This window comes from Saimiri boliviensis, chromosome 11 (genome assembly GCF_048565385.1).
Source record: "Saimiri boliviensis isolate mSaiBol1 chromosome 11, mSaiBol1.pri, whole genome shotgun sequence".
Lineage (NCBI taxonomy): Eukaryota > Metazoa > Chordata > Mammalia > Primates > Cebidae > Saimiri > Saimiri boliviensis.
Window position 1 is genome coordinate 45,472,888 of NC_133459.1, and position 15,860 is coordinate 45,488,747.

Sequence of the window (15,860 nt, forward strand, 5' to 3'; positions counted from 1 at the left end):
GGGAGACTTTTGGGCAAAGGGAGGTTATAGGGGCCATTATGTTGTTGTACATTTGGCGGAGTATGGGGACCATTGTACTGTGTAGTAACGATTACAGTGCTTTGCCTTTCTTCCTACTTCTGCTGTTATTTCACACTGCTTCCGGTGATGTGGGGCACCGCAGACCGGATGGGCATCTATGACGCGCTTCCGGAGCCGTGACAGGTGCCTCCTGCGTCACTGGAAGTAGTACTGTATGTGAGCGATGCCGCGCTTTGTGGCCCACATACAGTACTCCAGGAGCACAGGATGTGGATGCATCCTGTGCTCCTTTCACTGACCACCAATGAAAGAGGTGCCCCTTCCTGAAGTGCGGCGGGACGCCGGATAAATGGCCTCAGGGGGCCGCATGTGGCCCATGGGCTGTAGTTTGGGGACCCCTGCTTTAAAGGAACCTTTCCCTGCAACTCACCAAGGCTCCACAGTGGCAGAGCCAGTTCAAACACTGCATTTCATGAACTAGAGTTCGACTTTATCTGTGGGCTTGCTTCTAGCTTTGGTGGTTACTTGAATTTATGGCACAACTTCTTGTATTTGGTTTATATTTTTAAATATTTGCCTGTGTCTTTGCTGTATGAAATCTTTAAGGATGGGGGCTACAGTTATTAAAAAAAGAATCCACGTGGATCCCTGCACAATGTTTATGTGAAAGGTGAAAACAAAAACTGCACATTTTATTCACAGCAATATGAAAACCAGTAATCCACGCACAGTCTGCCAGCATCAGCAACTTAGTAGGTCAGTTTCCTTACATGTAAAATGAGGAAATGAACTCAATAACCTCTTAAGCTGGGGAGCTGGTCTGACCTGATCTGTTTTAAATGACTTTCCTGACGTATACAAAAGGTTCCCTTTAATATACAGACAGCAGGATAAATATGAAAGCCACGTTCAGGCTTAAAGAAATGGCAAAAGATTTTTGGTTACTATCATTTTCATGGCTCCCACCACTAACAACTTAGAAAATATGAAGAAGACCCTTGGAAATATGTGCCAGAGTTCCCCTACCAGATGGCTCACTGGTAACATGACAGTAGGCTTGTCATTTCTGCCAACAACTTGTTGTGAGGCCTTAGTAAGCAACTGGACCTCTCCACATCTCCCTTTACAAAACAGGACTAACACTTCCTGGCCATTCACATCACACAACTAGTGAGAGGATTAAAGGAGACACGGTTTAAGCCTCTCAAATAGGCCAGAAGGCTGTTTTCAAAAGGTGATGGGATGTCATCCATGCACAGACAAAACACACTGCATGTCACAAAAGATCAGAAAAGGCTTACCATGCTGAAGGACAGGTTTGCTTTCTTTTCTACCTTGCTCATAGCAACCACATCGCTTTCTATCAGGTTGACTCTCTGGGTAAGATTACTGACTGTCTCGTTCATTCCCTCGAATTTAAGATCATTCTGTCTCTGGTACCCCACTAGGGCACTGTTTACCTCCTCTAAAGAGTTGTGAAGGTACAGGATATCCTAGAGTGGAAATAAATAAAGTTATGGAATTCCATGAAAGATGTAAATTAGACAAGCAGGCCAGCAGCACCAAACAACCATTACTATGTCAAGTATTGAAGTAAACTCCTTTTCCTGATTTTGACCATCAATTGTCTGTCCCTCCCACTCTAAATTGCTCCTTTTGGAATTGTTTGGCCTCAGCTAGACAGGAGGGGAAAACAGGGAAGAGAACTACCTACATGATTCACTCTTTGGCCCCAGAAAGCTGAGAGCTTGGGAAATGACTTCCCAATGTTTACCTCACCTGCTGGCGGAAAGGCTTGCTGGGTTATTAACTGAAAGGTCCATTAACCTGATTTGTCAGAACAAACCTACCTTAGGAACAATACCAATTACTGAATTGGCTCATGTAACAAAACCGTAACAAGTACTGCATTATTTAGTACAAGATTCAATTATTTTTACTGACATCCTCCAGTACTGATTGCTATCTAAAAAAGAATGATAACTATAGGTTTTTTTTGAGACAGAGTTTCGCTCTCGTTACCCAGGCTGGAGGCTGGAGTGCAATGGCGCGCTCTCGGCTCACCGCAACCTCCGCCTCCTGGGTTCGGGCAATTCTCCTGCCTCAGCCTCCTGAGTAGCTGGGATTACAGGCACGTGCCACCATGCCCAGCTAATTTTTTGTATTTTTAGCAGAGACGGGGTTTCACCATGTTGACCAGGATGGTCTCAATCTCTTGACCCTGTGATCCACCCACCTCAGCCTCCCAAAGTGCTGGATTACAGGCTTGAGCCACCGCGCCCGGCCAACTATAGGTTTTAAAGGGCATTAAACTCGGGACAGAAAGTCTTCTTATTGAAGATTTCCTCTATTCTCTTTAATGTGATTCTGAACTCAATAGTCATTCCCCCCACCCCATCTTGCCTTTTCGTCTTTGGACTTTAGAAAATCCTGATTTTCCAGGATATGCTTTCTAACATTCTTAGAATTTACTGTGGCTCAAAATAGCCATCACTCTGGATTAATCTGCTATCCATTCATCTTTAACCTGCCCAGATAGCTATTTTTCATAAAGAGTTTCAGGATAATCTGCTCATTCTATGTCTTTTAAGATATGAAAAGGAATTTACTCCACTGATTGACATGCAGAGAAAAACTGCAAAGTGCCAAAGAAGGAACAGGACAGCAATATGGATTCCCGAGATACCAACACACATTCCTCTCAGCTCAGCTCCCAGGCAGGCAAATAAATATAGGAGGCGCCTGCTGAGACACCAAACATTAAGCCCAAACTATTTGGCTGTCTCTGCAGTGCACTGTGGTCACAGGGAGTTAAGCCAGAGATAAAAAGCACCTGTTGCAAATTCTCACTGTGGGTTTTATTGTCAAGTTCTGATGTGGCTGAAGGTGATGGAATGATCTGGTTGCTTCCAGCAGTCTCCTTCAAGAAGTGCTGATTCTGTTAAGAGGAAAGAAGGTTATTCTAGACAACAAGGAATTACTAGGTCTAGTTAACTGAGATGGTCCTAGAACATTCTAGCCTCCCCCAGAATGCATTCACATATTAATCAGTAAGTATTGTCTGGGAATGTACAGGCTAACCAGTCCTATGCTAGGTTCTGAGAGAGCCCAACCTGAGCATGAGCTGGACCAGCAGCACCTAGATTACCTCAGGGAACTCAGATCCTCCTAGTCTGTTTCTCAGTCTCTTAATGGAATGAACTCTCTAGAAACCATTTCTTCTTTGCCCCATTGCTTGTACTCCCAAAGAAACTATAGCATCATTGTAACTGTCCAGGGAACAACTTAGTCTCAACCTGGGACAGTGTCATTGTTTCCACTGGACTCAAGAGCTTTGACATTAAAAGGGCAGCGAGTCATGTAACCACGGGCTTTGGGCATTTAGCATAACCATCAATCATACCCATTATTAGTTTTTCCCTTATAGCAAGTGCTAAGTAAGACTTAGTTTTAGGGTTATCTTTCCTTTTCCATTCCCTTCCCACTGCTCAAGTTTCTTTGCAGAGACTGAAGGATAACATGTTTATATATGCTTTTCCTTCAGTGAGGAAAACATTGCATGGTTTAATCCTTCAGAGCCCATAACTATGACTTATCTAGCATAAAGGATGGCAGTAGGAGAATTACTATCGGCAGCTATGGAAGTTTAAAAGTGGCAGATTTAATTATAACAATGCAACTGGTGAAAAAAACTGTTTTCCTTGATAGCTGAAATCAGCCTGCTTTTATAAGAAAACCAAAAGGCAACAATAAAGAGAAGAGGAGAGAATGGTGGTGGTGGTTGTGGGGCGAGGGGCGGGCAGGGCAGGGGAACTCACGGTTCTAAAAAGCAGGAATTTTTTAGTTAGGAAAAATTATTTTAGAAAAAATTACTTGAGAGCATGATCAAGATATTAAAATCATGAAAGAATTGTTGAATCTCTGAGGGGGTTTGTTACTATGGGTCACACAGTTACTCAGTGGTCGTAAGAACCAGAATCAGGGGTCTGGACACCCAGATCAGTGTTTTTTCCTCTGGGCTAGCCCCACTAAGTAACAGGAAGGCATGTTACTTTTGAAGAAAATGCAGAACCTCCCTTCTAGAGCTCTCTAATATAGCTCAGGTCTCCTTGGTACAAACTTTCCAGTTAAACTTGGAATTCTGAAGCTTGCAAAGAGCAGGTGGGGGTGGCGGGGGGGACAGATCCAGAATTTGGCAGAGAGACTAGGGAACTTCTGTGTGCCTTGAATAATCCCGATTTCAGATGAGTTACACATAACTCATCTGAAATCGGCAAGATGGCAAGGGCCACACCATCCTTTTTTACCCTTCATAAATCCTTCATGGGGCTGTCACCCATTAACTGATTGATTTAAGGCCTCCAAATGACTGCAGACGGCTTACATCTGCAGCAGCACTAAGTGGTCCAGAGACATTTGAAAACAATTCCTGGGCACTAGAGGGGGTTTGCTTCTGTCAGTTATCTGCTGCTGCCCAACAAATTATTCCAAAGCGTTGTGGCTTAAAGCAACAACAATTAAGTATTTCTCATGATTCTGTGGGTTGACTGGGCTCAGCTGGGGGTAGGGGGGGATCGGGGTGGTGTTCTGTTCCATGTGTTTTAGGCTGCATTTATTTAACTGACAGCCTGGCTGGAGTTAGAACATTCTAGACAGCCTTTCATCCACAAGCACATGTTTCAGCATTTGGGAGTCTAAGTGCCTTGCTGAAATTCCTGATGCACAGAATAATGAGAAATAATTACTTGTTTTAAGCCACAAAGTTCTGGGGAGCTTTGTTATGTAGCAATAAATAATGAGACACTCCTTCCCTTTCCTTCTTTTCCATTTTCTGTCCTGCCCATTCCATCCTCAGGAACTGTGTCTTATTACCTACCTCCTCCAGTACTATGTTTGCAAAAGACTTGGATTTTAATTCTATCTACCATAATTGGTTTACTAACAAACTGTAGAACAATCAATGTATACTGCTTATTAGATCTTCTGAACAGATGCATAGCAGGGCCTTTTCAGATTAGTGGAAAGCTGGCATCATGACTCTTACATAACACAGGGTGAGCAGAAGCATGCTGACTTTCTGGGTCTCCTTACCATATCACTCTGCAGTAATTCCATCGTTTTCTTGTGTTCATCCACAGTTTTCTGCATTGCTTCCACAGCAAGATGGACGCTGTTTAAAGTATTGCCAATGGAAGCTACACTCTGAACAGAAACATGTAAGAAGGTGTAAAAAAGCTTTAAGATAAAACTGACGTGCAAGAGGTCCCCAATTCAAATCCGGGTGCCCCCTAAAAAAATGACATGCGATAAGCTGCACATATTCAAAATGTATAATTTGAATGTTCTGACACATATATAATTGTGGAACCATTACCACAATCAAGATAATAAACACTCATCACCTCTAAGTTGCCTCATGACCCTCTGCAATCACTCCCTTGCCGTTCCCAGGCAACCGCTGAACCATTTTCTGTCACAATAAATCAGTCTTCATTTTCTAGATTCTGTGTAAGTAGAACCAGTGAGGAAGTAGTGCTCTTTAAAGTGTAGCTTCTTCTACTCAGCAGAATTGAGATTCAGCCAGGTCGAGGGTACTTGGCAGGGTGCAGAGTAGCATTCCACTGTGTGGCTCTATCACAGTTTCTCTCTCCCCCCACTCATGGACATTTAGGTTGTGTTCAATATTTGACTATTACAAACGAAGCTGCTGCAAACACTCATGTTCAGGTCTTTATGTGGACTTCATTCCCCTTTATCATATGCTTTCTTATCGCCCTAACACCTAGCAGGTGAATGCCTGATCATATGGCAGATGCTTCATTTGTTAAAAAAACTGCCCAACTGTATTCTAAAATGGTTATGCCATTTTACATTCTCACCAGCAGGCAATGAGAATTCCTCTTACTCCATATCCTCACCAAGACTGGTACGTTCATTCTTTTCAACTTTAGCCATTTTAATGAAAGTGTATATTGTGATTTTAATTTACATTAAATACTGCTCTAATGAAAATCAGTGTTTCTAATTATTTCAAATATCTTCAAACTGAGTTCCATGTAGTGTATACTGAGATAATTAACAGGACTATCTAACTATGTGGCAAGCAATTGTTATCAATTTAAAAGATTTTTCCTGGAGGAAAATAAAATCTTCCCTAAAGAAAAAATAGTTGTTTATAAATCTGGAACCCAGGGATAAGGCTCTCTCACAAACTGCCTCTGTCAATCCCTGCTGTGGGCAGGCAGATGGCCAAGCAAACACAGTAGACTTCCACTTGTTAGATGCAAAGGACACTTCGAGCAAAAGTGGGAGGGAACCATTTCTGGCTTTGGGAAACTCAACACTGCAGAGATGAAAGAACAATTCATTTGGCAGTGTTTGTTCTTCCTTTATTGTAGAATCCTGTCAGCAACCACTGAATAGAGATATGAGTAGTGGCTTACTTTGTTTTAATTGGCCCTAAGGAGCCCAAATGGACAGAGAACTTGGAGATATAATTCAGAAGCCACGTTTTAAAAAAAGGCCTGTCCTAAGGGAACATCCAAAACGGTATTACTAGTCAGTGTGTTTTGGCTTTTTCAAGACATGCTGACAGTTTTACAGTGCCACATGAGTATTTTTAACCAAGGTCATTTTTATTACACTAATATCCAAGAATACAAGAGAACAAGAGACGATGTTAACAAAAATTATATGAGATAAAATAAAGTTAGGTATTTGGGATGACTTACCACTTCAAAACTGAGCCACTTGAAAGAAACACAGTGCCTGGCATTATAAACACACAGATTTGCAAAGAGACAACACACTGGGTAAAAGTCTCTAAGCTGGTTTGCTATCTATGTAAGCTCTGTTGTTACAAAAGCTACAGGCATTCAAAGACACCTACTGTTTGTGAATCCATTCCTCACTGGCTGGATGTATGAGCTCATTAGGATGCTTGAAGATAGTGAGCTCTTGTTTAAGGATTTTTTTTTTTCCCCTTAAGGAAGCAGCTGACAGAGCCATGTGAACTCTGGAGCAGAACTCTGAAGCTAGTATTCCCATCAACTGCAAAGTGCCTGGTACATACTGGAGGAAGTTCCACAAATGTTTGTTAAATGAATGAATTCAAGAATAAACCAGTTTCCTTTTATAACGCAAGACTGTGAGAGCTGCTTCTGTACTAAAGGCTAGAGAAGCCTACCTTTTCCCAACTTGGCCCTGGGAACAACGGCAAGAAACTGGCCTCATCAAAGTTGTCCCTACCCTTTTTTTTTCCCCCAAAGTTATAAGTAGATGGCCATATTGGACAAGAAGCAAATTATGAAGACTGAGCACACATAGATGGTGTGGCTATAAAATAGCAAATTTTGCTTTTGCTTATGGCTTAGAAATTTCCTTTGTGGAAAGGAGTCATATGCTGATAGACCCTGGCACATAATCTAATCAAACTTAGCACATATTTTTATAATTCAAAGATCCCAGATTTGATATCCACTGTTTGGGGAATCACTTCTTCCATTTCCTGTGCCAGGGGATGATGTCCTTTATGTTCCGATTAGGCACTTTCTTCTCCCTTCCTACCGCTATCCATCCAGCTCTAAGGATCCCTGAGTGCATCTGGTTGGTCACAGCTCACTGTAACCTCAACCTTCCAGGCTCAAGCGATCTTCCCACCTCAGCCTCCCGAGTAGCTGGGACTACAGGTGTGTGCCACCATGCCGAGCTAACTTAAAAATTTTCTGTTAAGATGAGGTCTCCCTATGTTGCCCAGGCTGGTCTCTAATTCCTGGGTTCAAGTGATCCTCCTGGCTCAGCCTCCCAACATGTTGTGATTACAGTCATGAGCTACCATGCCCAGCCTCCAAAGTGAGTTTTACCAATTTATACTCCTAGCAGGAGGAGTGTTTGAAAATTTCCTTTGTGCCAAATATCCTTGCCAACACTTGTTTCCTGAATTTTTAATTTTTGTATTTCCCCAGGTTATCTTTTTTAACTTAATCATGGAAAATAACAGAGATTTAGGGCAACTGTCATGTACTTGGTCTTTTCATGAAGACATTGTGAATGGTGAACTGAAAAAGCAAGTTGAAAAGTAAACCCATATATACATAAGAGTGCCAGCAGAGCAATTCTGGGACTGAGAGAGCCAAATAAAACGGTACGAACCCATATAAACCACAGCTGACATAAACTGTTGCAAATTAAAGGCCTAACTAACCAGACCAAAACAAAATAGTTCTGAATTATTTAGGACACAATGATATACTCTATTACTGCTGTCTTGGAGCAGCTGATTTCAAATGCCAGGCTTTCAGTGAAAACTTAAAAGAAGCTAGAATTATGGCAAATAGTACCCACACATGGCACCTACCTTCTGAAGTCCCTCTACAGTGGCAGGCAGGCTAATCAAGTCTGCAGCTGACTTAACATTGGCTTTGAGGTGGTTCACTGCAGAAGTCAACAGAGAAATCTGAACAAAAAAGAGTAACAAACAATGAAAACAAATGAGAACTTGTAGACTACATGTTACCTTCACAAACACAATGGTTGGTGATGTCAAGATAGTCTATGATTTTACATGTTTCTGTGACCCTGTCAGTTCACAGGAGTAAAGGAGACAGGACTTTGGACAGAGTTGAAATCCGGGAGGCAACAATAATACCCCTTCTTTCCCTGACCAATTTGAACACTAGTGCCGAAGAATAAAAGCAAGTGTTATTCTTTACCCTAGTCCTGGCAGTATAAGATCCCCAACTCTTAAATTACTTGAAAGATGCTGCGATTGTCACACACTCCTTCAACAATTGGACAGGAAGAAAGTTAATGATGAGAGATCACTTCAAAATTTCATTTTGGTAAAATATAACACCTCAGTTATTTACCAAACTTTTGTTCTTGCCCAAGTGGAACATATATTATAAAGTAAAAGCCCATCTCACAAAATACAGTCTACAGGAACTGCACTCTGATAACTTGAACAGCATTTTCAACTACTTGGAGATGTGGTTTTGGTTTAATAATGTGATTAATATTTCAAACTCAATAGCTCAACCAAAGCACTACTTTGTATCCTGAAGGGGCTCAATAAATACCCATTGACTCACTGACTGATGCAATGTATATATTAAAATAGGAACTGAATCAAAATAAAATGAGTCTTCCCATCTGCTATTTAGGCATAGAATTCTAAATATCTAGACTTCACTCTTGAATGGGAACTGAGGGAACCTGTGTAATAGTCAGTTTCACGCTGCAGAGACAATATTCTAAAAGCTTTGCAGTTTGGCTCAAAGCACTCTTGAAAGATTCTTAGTTCTAAACTGCTTTCCTATTCCAAATTCTAGGATAAGAACACAGATCTGCCAATAGCAATTGTATTCAGAGTGTCCTCATAGGGTACCCACCAGTTGCTGGGCACTTGTTATGGGACAAGCACAGTGGTAGGCACTGGGGGATGAAAGACAAAACAGAACCAACAGAATCTGATTCCCTACTCATTCCTTTAGCAAATGTTTGGCATCTTCTCTGTGCCAGACACTGCTGCAGTCATTGTGGAGACAGCAGAGAGGCCAACAAGATCATGAAGCTTTGTTCTCATGGAGTGTACATCTTAGTAAAAGGTGACAGAAAAACAAAGAAAAAAATCCGGATTTTAATAAGTACTATGCTAATAATTTTTTCCTCTCTTTCCTTTTTTTTTTTTTTTTTTTTTTTTTGGAGACAGTCTGGCTCTGTTGCCCAGGCTGGAGTGCAGTGGGGTGATCTTGGCTCACTGCAGCCTCTGCCTCCTGGGTTCAAGTGATTCTTGTGCTTCAGCTTCCTGAGTAGCTGGGATTATAGGGATGTGCCACTATGCCCAGCTAATTTTTGTATTTTCAGTAGAGATGGGGGTTTTGCCATGTTGGCCAGGCTGGTCTCGAACTCTTGGCCTCAAGTGATCTGCCTGCCTTGGTCTCCTAAAGTGCTGGGATTACAGGCGTAAGCTACCATGTCCGGCTATGCAAAGAATTTAATTTAAACAAAGCTCTCTGAGAGAGTAGTGGTATCTTGGTCTGAGACGAGGGAGTCTGGTAAGGAGCCTGGGAACTCAGGTTCTCTCTTCCCTCTTTTCTTTAGGAGGCTTAAGACAAATTTTCAGCCAATCACTAATATAACAAATACTATTAGGCCCTGTTATACACCAGTGGCAAACAACACAGACGTCAGGTATCCTGTGGTGTTTACATTTTAGTGCAAGGAAACAGACACTTTTATTTAGGAAAAATATCAGATAGTGGAAAGCCCTAGAAAAAAATTAAAATAAGGCAACCTGATAGGAGTGATTGGGTAGCAACTTTTAGATTGATTGGTCTCAGGAGGTCTCTGTAAGGAGGTAAAATTTAAACTGAGATCTAAATAATAAGAAAGAATTTATCATATGAAGATTGGATGAAGCATATTTCAGGGAAGAGGGAACTGCTAGACCAAAAGCCCCAGTACAGGAAAGAGCTTGACATATTTAGAGAACAGAAGTTAAGGTGGCAGAAATCTCATAACGTGTGTGTGTATGGGGGAGAGACAGAGAAGTAGGCAACGAGGCCAGATGTGGAGTAAAGGGCCAGAACAGGCAGCACTCTGTAGGCAGGATAATTACATGAATGGAGGCACCTTGTAGGAAGAATACTATGGCTATCAATAGAAATGGAGAGACCAGTAAGAAGCCGATTTGTGTAGTCTCGGCAAGAGATAATGGTGGTTTAGACTTGAGTGGTAGTGGAGGTAGTAGCAGAAGTAGAGACAACACAATTTGCTGGGACTGGGTGTTAAAAGTGAGGAAGACAGTAGAATAAAGGAAACTCTTAAATCTCTCACCTCAAGGAGCTTTCAATATAACTGAGAGACAGGGCAAGAGTACATTAAAGAAACAATTAAGGCCAGGTGTGGTGGCTATCACCTGTAATCCCAGCACTTTGGGAGGCCAAGGCGGGCGGATCATGAGGTCAGGAGATTGAGACCATCTTGGCCAACACGGTGAAATCTCGTCTCTACTAAAAATATAAAAATTAGCTGGATGTAGTGGCCTATGCCTGTAATCCCAGCTACTCAGGAGGCTGAGGCAGGAGAATTGCTTGAATCAGGGAGTCAGAGGTTGCAGTGAGCTGAGATCACGCCATCCAGCCTGGTGACAGAGACTGCATCTCAAAAAAAAAGGCATACTGAATAAAGTTTTGAGAAGAGGATATCAGTGCAAGCTGAAAGGGACAGGATTCGCTGAAGTAGGACTCAAATTAGAATCTGACAGAGAAGTTAGAATTTTATATTAAAAACAAAGCAGGCATTCTTTCTAGGTTAGAAGAGTGAGGGTGGCATTGGGGTATAGGGAACACAGTATGAATAGACTCAGGAGTACTTTCTTTTCATAGCACTTCTCAAAGTGACAATGATTTGTTTATGTGATTATTTGACTGAGGTTTCTCTCTTCCACAAGACTATAAGCTCCATGTGATCAAGGACCATGTCTGTTTTACTTTCCACAATACGCCTGGCACAAGGATGGGCATTTATTGAATGAATGGCTGAAAATGAACACTCTGTGTCTGGGATGAACATTGAGAAGGGTAGTCCAAGCAGAGTAGAAGGCAGAGGCCAGGGGGCAGGAAATAAGGCTAGATAAGTAGTGAACTTATTCTTCTCATCAGTAACTGGGTATAACAACAGTAACAACAACTATTTAACAACTATCTCATAGGGATGTGTGATGGTTTCAAAATATGTCTACAAATTCTTTGATAGTCCTCCCTTCGAGAGGTGAAACCTAATTCCCTTTCCCTAGAGTGTAGCCTGATGTAAGTGACTTGCTTCTAGTGAACAGAATAAAGTGGAAGTGACAACTGGCAACTTTAGAAATTAAGTCATAAAAGGTCCCTTCTTTGCCTCCCTTGGATTACTCAATCTGGGGAAGGTAGCTGCTGTGCTGTGAGGACAATCGAGTAGCCCCAGGGTGGAGAAGCCCGTGTTGGGAGGAACTGAGGCCTCCTACCAATAGCCACATGAGTGAGGAACTTCCAGCCCCAGTCAGACCTTCAGATTACCAAGAGCTGTCTGACACGTTAATTGCAACCTTAGAGATCTTGGCCAGAACCAGTCTGCTAAGTTGCTCCCAAACTCCTGACATATAGAAACTTTAAGATAATAAATGACTGTTGCTTTAGGCCACTAAGTTTTGGGGTAATATGCAACCAAGGAACAGATAACCAATACAGGCTATGAGAATTAAATGAGATATATAACCCAAGCTCTTAGCACTGGTACAGATGAAATATCAAGTAAGTGACAGTTCTTTAATAGTGAAATTTAAAAAGCAGTAAAACATGCAATTCTCCATAAGTACTCCAGAATAACCAGACTCATCATCAACATTCTAACTATTCATTTAAAAACTAGATGAGTGAGAAACCTCAGCCCACAGAGATACTCTCAGCAAACCATAAACTTTCTAAGAGAAGCAATTACATTAAGGAGGTTTTCACCCATGCCTTTAAAAAGATATGAACAATATCCAGGTTTGAAAAAGACATATAGAAACAGGCATTTTTATGCACTGTTTATGGGAGCATAAATTAGAGAAACCTTGTAAGAAGTTTATCTAGGAATATCCATCAAAATTGGAAATGTTTATATTCTTTATTTTGGCAATTTTATTTCTAGAAATCTTATCTTACAAATTAGTAGCTCATGTGCATGATACATTTTTTAAAAATAATTCTTCCTAATTTGTAACAGCAAAATACTAGAAACAATTTAAATGCATATCACTAAGAATGTGAATATATATTCAGTGGACCAAGCAAGTTGTAGAACAATACATACTGAATGACCTTAACCCATAGGTTAATTCATATTAAAAACTATTATGATTTTGTAAATACAGAACTAGAAGAATGCAGCCCACATTATTGACTGGACACCTATGAGAGCATGAGTGTGTGTGTGTGTGTGTGTGTGTATGTGTGCAAACACACGTGTGAACGTGAGATGGGAGCACAGAGATGGGAATTGAAGGAAAATTTTCATAGGAGTTCTATATATATTTTATAGTTTATATCTTATGTAAGAATCCACTCACAAATTACTTATGAAATTTTAAGAAAGACAAAAGATGAGAAAGAAATATATATACACATAGGAAAAAGACACCACATAACTTTGGAAAGGGTTTGATGGGTTTTCCTGGCTGACCCTTTCTTCCATGCCCTCACTGGGCTTTCCAAGACCCCTGTAACATGCCAAATCATAAAATGCTAGGAAGGGGTCCTGCCCCCAGGTATGTTTTCCTTAGTGCCCCAAAGTATGTACACAGTTGGTTCAAGATCAGTTTGAAGGCAAGACTATAGTTATTCCAAACTGCCCTATCAATTATGTGGTTACCTTTCAGCCACATGAAGGGACAAACTCCTTCCTCCACTGACAACTGGCCAGACCCTAAAGGGACAACAAGCTGTTCTTTGGGTAAAAACTCTTCTTCCAAGTACTGCAAATTCCAAGTTCCTGAGGCTATGGCAGAGCACATGGCTAATTGGGAATGGCAGTGGTCTCACAAAAAGCCAGTGTGACTGGTTGGCAGCTGCCATTTCACCCAAAAGCCAGAGAAGCAGCTGAAATCCAACGTCAGCAGGATCAAGTGAGGTGCTGCTGCACTTTTCTCAATGCCGCAAACACTCTAAGTCTAGGGTATTAGCTGCCTCATGGAAAAAGCATGCTCTGGAGAGCCGACCATTAACTTTCCAGGTATGAAACACCACTTAGGCCTTCTTACTCACTTACAAAACCTGGATCACACAGTGTTCCCTAGGACTCGGCTATATACCCGTAAATTACAAAGCTGGATTCCATGTTCTAGCATTCCTCTCTTTGGTAAAACAATGCCAAAATTTGTGGCAAACTATAGCAAAGTTTATATATGCAACTAACATGGAGGTGACACACTCTCCTATTACTTTCTCTGGAATTGCTCTGGCCTCTAACAGATGCATTCTAGAAAGTCAGATCAGATTCAGGCATTACAGAACTTACATCTAAAAGTCATGCTTTGCAATTTGAAGAGTCTAAAAAGTTGAATTAAATAGAACCTATTAAGAAAAATCCACATTCCAGCCAAAAGATGAGTCATGACTTTTATGCATATTACATGACTTTTCATTAGAAAAATCAAAAATAGCTACTGCAGACCATTTGCTTAACAGATAATTTTATACTATAAAGTTGGAAATTCTGCTTTTTTGCTTTGGGGTTGAAGTTAAGTGTTCTTTAAACAGTAAAAAAAAAAAAAAGTTATTAAAACAGACAATCATCAATGATGAGTGATTATCAGCCCCAGTAGGGACTCAGTATCATATCCTTCCAACTTTATCTACTGAGCACCTGCTGAATCCTACAGGGGCTACAAAGATGGAAGGCAGCATGGGAAGCTGGAAAGAAAAGAGGCTTCTAGGAATTGAGTATTTTAGTTTTAGTATTGCTACACAGCTGGGTGACTGTGGGCAAGCTACTTAACTTCTTTGAACCTCAGTGTTCTTATCTGTAAAATGGAGATAACATCTCCTACTTCACAGGACTGCAGAAGCCAAGAAAGGAGATCACATGTGCAGTGCACCCAAAAATGGCTGGCAGAAAGAAAGCATTTAATGAATGGCAGTTATCGTCAACACCATCATCACCATCATCACTGTTGCCATTGTTCTCTTCATCATCATGCTTAAGGCTCAGAGTACAGTGTACACCTTTCTGGTGTAATTACAAATATCTGTAAATAAGCACCATGTAAGTACTGTAGGAAAGTAAGTATATGCAAATAAGCTACACGGAGTACTGCAGGAGAAGGGCACTTGAGGTCCTTCTTGATATGGCTCTTGCTGACTTACTTATCTCAAGGCCTCTTTCAACCAAACTATACTGTAGCTATGTGGAGTGACTAAAATTCCCTGAACACACTATGTTTTCATTCATCTATGCTTTTGCACAAATACTCAATTCTTATTATTAGTGGTAGTTATGTTCTAGAAAACTTGCAACAAACATTGAATTAGTGAATACTGAACCATTGCTCCTTGAGGGAACACAGGGTTAGGTTCCTGGGAGCCCTTTGCTCACTTTTTTTTTTTTTTTTTGAGATGGAATCTTGCTCTTGTCACCCAGGCTGGGGTGCAATGACACAATCTTGGATTACTGCAACCTTTGCCTCTCGGGTTCAAGCGATTCTCCTGCCTCAGCCTCCAGAGTAGCTGGGATTATAGGCACCCACCACCACAACTGGCTAATTTTTGTATTTTTAGTAGAGACAAGGGTTTTGCCACATTGACCAGGCTGGTCTCAAACTCCTGATCTCGTGATCAGCCTGCTTTGGCCTCTCAAAGTGCTGGGATTACAGCATGAGCCACCTGACCTGGCCTCCTCACACTTTTTTTTAACCAATCAGTACAATATATAACCTTGTTTTAAGTATATTTCTGTTTAAGACATCTTATTTAACGCATATTGTTGACCGATTAGCATTGAACGCACAGCCAGCAGAACCATAACTCATGCCTGAAAGAAGCCTATCTAACACATGTATTTTTTCCATAGGGCACATCACAGTCTCCTTGCACTTGGGAACAATTGATAACACTTCAGTACTATGCCTGGGGGACATTTTTGAACATGGAAATCACCAAAAACAGAAGAAAAATATAAAAAATATGGCATTATATATTTTGTGAAAAAGATGCTGTTTACAGTATGAGAGCTGAACCAAGAAGGCAGCATGTCACCTTGTTCAAATTCAGCTCTAAATATGCATGTTGGGTGACTCAAATTCCTTGCTGCTAGGCGTGTGT

The 15,860-nt window shown here is 41.1% G+C and overlaps 1 protein-coding gene across 2 annotated transcripts in view; it reads right to left on the bottom strand.

Moving 5' to 3' along the window:
• The window catches only part of EFCAB14 (EF-hand calcium binding domain 14), a 46,415-nt gene that overhangs the window by 13,647 nt on the left and 16,908 nt on the right, over positions 1 to 15,860 (bottom strand). Inside the window, exons 4-7 of one of the 2 annotated variants that reach the window (XM_003936875.4) lie at positions 8,378 to 8,476; positions 5,113 to 5,223; positions 2,855 to 2,959; positions 1,323 to 1,514 (exon numbers count right to left, since the gene is read on the bottom strand). In XM_003936875.4, the coding sequence (XP_003936924.1) occupies positions 1,323 to 1,514; positions 2,855 to 2,959; positions 5,113 to 5,223; positions 8,378 to 8,476 (507 nt within the window). The remainder of the gene's footprint in view (positions 1 to 1,322; positions 1,515 to 2,854; positions 2,960 to 5,112; positions 5,224 to 8,377; positions 8,477 to 15,860) is intronic. The other variant, XM_010347380.3, reaches the window with a different exon arrangement.